This window comes from Hylaeus volcanicus, chromosome 1 (genome assembly GCF_026283585.1).
Source record: "Hylaeus volcanicus isolate JK05 chromosome 1, UHH_iyHylVolc1.0_haploid, whole genome shotgun sequence".
NCBI lineage: Eukaryota > Metazoa > Arthropoda > Insecta > Hymenoptera > Colletidae > Hylaeus > Hylaeus volcanicus.
In genome coordinates, this window is record NC_071976.1 from 9,784,682 (window position 1) to 9,790,459 (window position 5,778).

General features: G+C 37.8%; 1 protein-coding gene across 1 annotated transcript in view; it reads left to right on the forward strand.

Moving 5' to 3' along the window:
- The first annotated feature begins 2,057 nt into the window (after nucleotides 1–2,057).
- The window catches only part of LOC128873123 (clotting factor B-like), a 13,197-nt gene continuing 9,476 nt past the window's right edge, over nucleotides 2,058–5,778 (forward strand). The window contains exons 1-2 of the mRNA XM_054116447.1: nucleotides 2,058–2,268; nucleotides 2,358–2,458. Of these exons, the coding sequence (XP_053972422.1) occupies nucleotides 2,372–2,458 (87 nt within the window). The 5' untranslated portion in view covers nucleotides 2,058–2,268; nucleotides 2,358–2,371. The remainder of the gene's footprint in view (nucleotides 2,269–2,357; nucleotides 2,459–5,778) is intronic.

A 5,778-nucleotide genomic window follows, 5' to 3' on the forward strand; every position in this document is an offset into this window, starting at 1 on the left:
CTACGCGCTGGCGGCCGCGCTTGTACGCGAACAAGTGACTCGACGTGCATCGAAGGACATTGACGCTGCCGCCTAGCGCGTAGCCTTCGCTACCGCGGCCGCTCGAACGGTCTACGCGCGCTCTGATTGGTCGGGGTTTTCTCTTAATATCTCCTTAACGAAGCCCCATCCGACATTTTTGCAAAGGAAATTGTTGTTCAGAATCGTCTCAGCTACCCCCCATTTCCGGCTCATCCCCGACTTTTGGGACACCCTGTATAAACCCACGATTTTCGTTGCTCAGGGGATTAGAACGATAGAGTTACGTAGAGTCACATCACGTCCATCGTTGCAGAGTGTGCTTTAGTGAGATCGGGCTTCAGTTTCCCTTTCGATCAAGTTAACCTTATAGATCCGCGAAGACGGTTTTCATCTATTACGGCATTTAGAATCACACTCGACCCCCGCATCGCCAGTGCGTTAACACCGTGCAACAATTAGGTAATTAAATTCAACGTTTACTACACACGACCACGACAACACAACACTGCACATTTGTAACTTAGTATAGTTATTCTGAATATATATATTCTTTTGTGTAAATTCAAAGTTTCCTAAGTCAATTACTAAACCTTCACGATATAACAAGCAATCCTAGCCTGTGTAACGATCCCACAACATAATAACTTTGCCGCTCGAGTTATTATTCAATTAAATTAATAAGATGCGAGGCTTTATCCGCGACGCGTAGTATTCATCAACGATACGATTTAAGCTCAGTGTATTCAACCCGAATTCCCTAATTCAACCTATCCTGCGGTTACCCTTTACTGGGAGATACCGATTCCTGCTAGCTATCTGACTTCGCGCCAGAGTCGCTGCACTTTTTCCAACAATCTCACAATTGGAACCTTACCCTACGGTTACCCTTAACTGGGAGATACCGATTCCTGCAGCTATCTGACTTAACGTCCGAGGCGTCTGCATTTGTCTCCAATAACCAACAACCAAACACCCTAACCTACGGTTACCCTTTACTGGGAGATACCGATTCCTGCAACTATCTGACTTCACGTCAGAGTCGTCTGCATTGTCTAATCTATCCTCAGCCTTCGGCACCATTGATACACAATAATTAATCGTATTGGTTCAATTCTCAAATCTATCCCACTCGCTGGGCTCACACGCGCGTCGCTATCGCCCTGGCTCGTAACATCCCATTTTCTATTATTTGAAGTCATTCACTATACAAATTATCTTTGTAAAAAGAAGTGAGATCCCCATAAAAAACTTCAAAAAAGTAAAAAAGTTGCACCAAGTACATGAAAAAGTGGAGGACTTAAAGAGTAATCATAGAAAAATAGAAGATCCCCCTAAAAAAATTCAAGAATGTAGAAAAAGATGTGAAATCGAAATGAGCAGCCAGTACATGAAGATCCTTTCCAGTAAAGTGCAAAGTGACACTGTGTAACATAATATCAAATTCGGTGCTTTCCAACTATGCGCAACTGAAATGCTGTGTTCGACAGTGCAGACGTTCAGACTCTGCACAGATTAATTGTTTTTTTTTCTTGTTAATTTCGCAGCTTACATAAATAGCTATTTTGTTTTTTTTTTTGTAATCTATCTATTCTAGAGATTTCCGAGAATATGTGAAATGTTATTGTTTATCAAAAATAAGTTAATAAATTACAATTTTACATAGATTTTTTGGAAATTGATCGGTGTACGAATACTCTTTACACCCACTGTATGTAGAAAATCATTGATTATAAAAAAAGAAGTTAATAAAGTAAAATTTCACACGAAACTTTTTGAGAAATTGCTCGATGTACGAATACATTTTACACCCACAGATATACCTGGCCATCGTATCCCACGTGAAATGCTATGGTAAGGGGGTGCCTCAAAAAGTTGAGTGCCCCAGCCTTTCTCCCTCTATCTACCTGCCACTATCTATTGTTCGCTCTGTATACTATCGCAGCTATACCTGCCTATTATGAAACACTGTTTACGGTTCGGTTTACGATCCGAGTCCTGTGTACTTCACCATTGGAGCCTTTCTGGCTGTCGAAGGTGCGTCGTAAATCAGTCGCGCTCGAGTGGCTTGCGTTTGATCATGAATAATATAATGCAAACACTCGTTCTATACATTTGACGATGTTATTCCCAGAAACGGGGGAAAAAGGTCGCAGGACAGGGAAACGAGAGTTCGTCGAGTGTTCCAGGAGCTTCTCGAACCGTTGCCAGACATCGATACATCCCCACAAATATGTCACACGTGGCCAGGTGAGTCGGAAACGTATTCCAATGGAGAAAATGTCCTAGAACACGCTCCTCGGAAGTAATCGTGATATTTACCTTGTACTTGCGCGCAGGCACCGCTTTAAAGATGTCCAGTTCTCGTGAAGTAATGCCTTCCGCGTGGCGCGACTGTTATTTGGACATCGTTAGGAAAATCGACGGTAAACATGCCCAGGTGAGTGCGTTGGAATTCATTATCTCGTCTTGTTTTAATTTATTAGACGAAGATTTATTAGCTCGAAGAATTAGCTATTTGCACTTCTCTTTGTTTTTATTTTCTTTCATCGGGGATTTGTAACTCGAATAGCACTGTGATATATGTGTTACGAAGCGTGCAGGTCGCGGTCATTAAATTTTTATGTAGCTGTTTACTTCAAAATTCAATGGTACAGAGCTTCAGCCATAGGTCTAAGCATCGACCTGGAACGTCAAGCTTTAGGGGGGTCGTTTAGACCTGGGGGTAATGAAAGTAACCATCTTAGGGGGCCTTGGACCTTTCCATTTATTCTATATTTACAATATTAACATTAAACCTGCAGACATTTGTAACTATTTTTATCGCGATCTGTTAAGGGGTTAGTCGCAGTCAGGAAAATGGAAACGGACAGTTTCTTGTGTGTTTTTTTAAAGGTATTAAATAATAATTTGTATTAATGAAATGTAAATATATTACAAAGTATGTCTTCAAGAACTATAAAAGAATTTTTGTTTTAAAAAAAAGTTAATTCATTTCATCATAACTGGCGATGGCGTGGGTGGCCACTTGGTTTGCGGTGAGCAAGATTTCTTGGTCCTGAGGCGATTGTATTTTACATGTCAATAGAAAAACAGATACAGAGGAAGTCTTTTCACGGTTAATTGATTCAATTAATGAATAATATTTAACAATTATACAACAAAGAAATAGGCGAAATGGTGAAGACGGACATCTTTCGTTTATGAGGAATCGCATGCATGTTGGATTTTTGCAGACTGCCACGCAATCGTCACGCAATGCTAAGCGTCATGTGCAAAGAATGTGAAAAAAAAAATCAATTAGAATGCGGAGAACGTGCGTCTTACTCTTTCTCACGAATAGATTCTTCGCATTTACTTTTGCGAGAGAAGCGTGCGTGCGATGTTTAAAAAAAAATTGTCATTAAGGGAATTCTGATAAGAAATCGTCCAAAATTCCATGTCAGAATGGTTTGGGACGAGCATTGGCACCGTTATTCGACCCTTTGTGGCCTGACAGCAGGGGAATTCCCCCATTTTTGTTAAACGAGACGGTAATGTACACGAATGTGTACCTAAAATGTCATTATTTACTTTGTAGGATTATTATATCATTAAAAAAATAGTTTCTTAAGGTGTTCATGTTCAACTTATTTATTCTCTTACACTCAGCCATAATTATACGTGTTGTTGAACGTCGTTATTTATTTCGTAGGATTGTAATATTATTAAAAAAATAGTTTCTTAAGGTGTTCATGTTCAACAAGTTGAACCAAGATAATGATGAGATGATGAGATGAGTTATTCTCTCACACTCAGTCGTAATTATACGCGTTGTTTGCAAAACAGTGGCTAATAAGTGATACGTTATCAATACTTAAGTACATCTATGTGCAGAAAGTAACATACATATTTCATAGTAAATGTCATAATGAAGTTAAATCTTTCCTCGTTTCGGTGATTCCCAGTATGAACCACACGAGTAATCTTAGGTATTCCCAGTGTATGCGCTCAATTGTATTTCAAGGGGCAGATATCCGTTGGGAAGTACAATATTTTTATATGTATCACTCGACTATCGTTGCGGTCGCGAGTTTGGTGACCCATTCTAAGAATGATCGTGGGAGTTGCAACATTTTTACTCGGAAACGTATTACCGTGACGGAAGTCAGGTACTTTTATGTGTTTATATAAGGGAAGGAAAAATGTTCATTTTGTTGTGACGTTTAAGGAAAACAATTGCAAAATTAATTCAGGACAGAGAATCGTGGAATATCCTTTAATATCTTCCCAGCTTGTTTAGTCTGTTCTCTCTTTCTCTTTTTTATATTAGTTATCAATTGACCACTTTTTGAACATTTTTAAATTTAAGTGTCACGGCACTTGATGTAGTCATAACATTTTTACATTTATAATAACTTTCCTGAATAATAATGATTAACACATTAAACGATAATATTTTTTGTCCAATCGCGTTTCTCAACTTTTTTAAGATCCCAAGCTTAGGCTAGGTTTTATGGATCGTGTATTTTGATGAAGCAACGAAGATTTCACACAAATGTTATACGGTGATAAGAGTTCTGTCCTAATTCGGAATACAAATGAAGATTCGTATGTACACAGCGAAGGTAAGATTAAAAAAAATTCAGGGAACACATTTAGCTAAAAATAATCGCGAGGACAGAAGGTATGCGGTTTCAACGAACGAAGGACGCGACGCTGAAGAACAAGGCAAACTAAAAGCAGGAAAATTTCGAAGCAGCAATTTTCACACGTTTAAATCACGGAGGAGTCAACTCGATTTTCATAATACTGGGGTGGTCGTTGATATTGTTATTTTTCTTTTAATTTTGTTTTTTATAATTTCGATTTTTATAACTCCATCGAGTTCTTAAATTGCATTTTCTTTTAAATTTAAACAATTCACGAGAAAATTTGTATGTTCCATAAAGGTTTGTGTTAAGATTGATATCGTTTTTCATAAAACAGGAGTGGTCAATTTAAATCGAAATAGGCTCATATGATTCATATTTAATCAAAGAACAATCAAGTGAAGTTTAAAACAATCCATTAAATAAATCCATGGAACAACTACCTTAAGCTTTCTGCTGATGTCGGCTTCATGCGATACATTTGCAAATTACTAAACGATACTCGATTTTAGTTTTGTGCGCCTAACAACTTCATCCCACTTGGTCAAACAACGAGAAACCCTCCTGTTAAGTTTTAACAAGGTTCGTAAAGGGAAAATAAAAGCACCTGACGCTCATGATATTAATTGATATAATAAAATATGTATATATAAAATGAACAAATGACTCAACACATAATAATTGTTAACACTACAGATTATGAACAAACCATGCACACGCAACACATGCTTCAGCCGCGTTCTTTCTCTGTAGTAAAAATAGAAACGAAACAGACCTCCGGAAAAAAAGGAAAAAAAAAAACAAAAGAACGAGAAATCAATCATACAACAGAACAAATAATTATCTTCAACACCTCCGGACCATCAAACTATAGACAAACATGCAAAAATGCCAAAGTATGTTAACACGTTGACTGCCATACTCTTGACAAATGTCTACTGTGATTAAATTTTCTTTGCAGACTATTGGAAACTACACAATCAAACGTTTATCGTGGTATTTATTTTCATAACTTCATCGAAATTCAAGACTATCATTCAAAATTTATTGTCTTCGATGCTCAACATCCAGAGTGAATTTTTCTGCTTCGAAATGTGAAAATCATCGTCACCGAAATACGCGTGGCGAT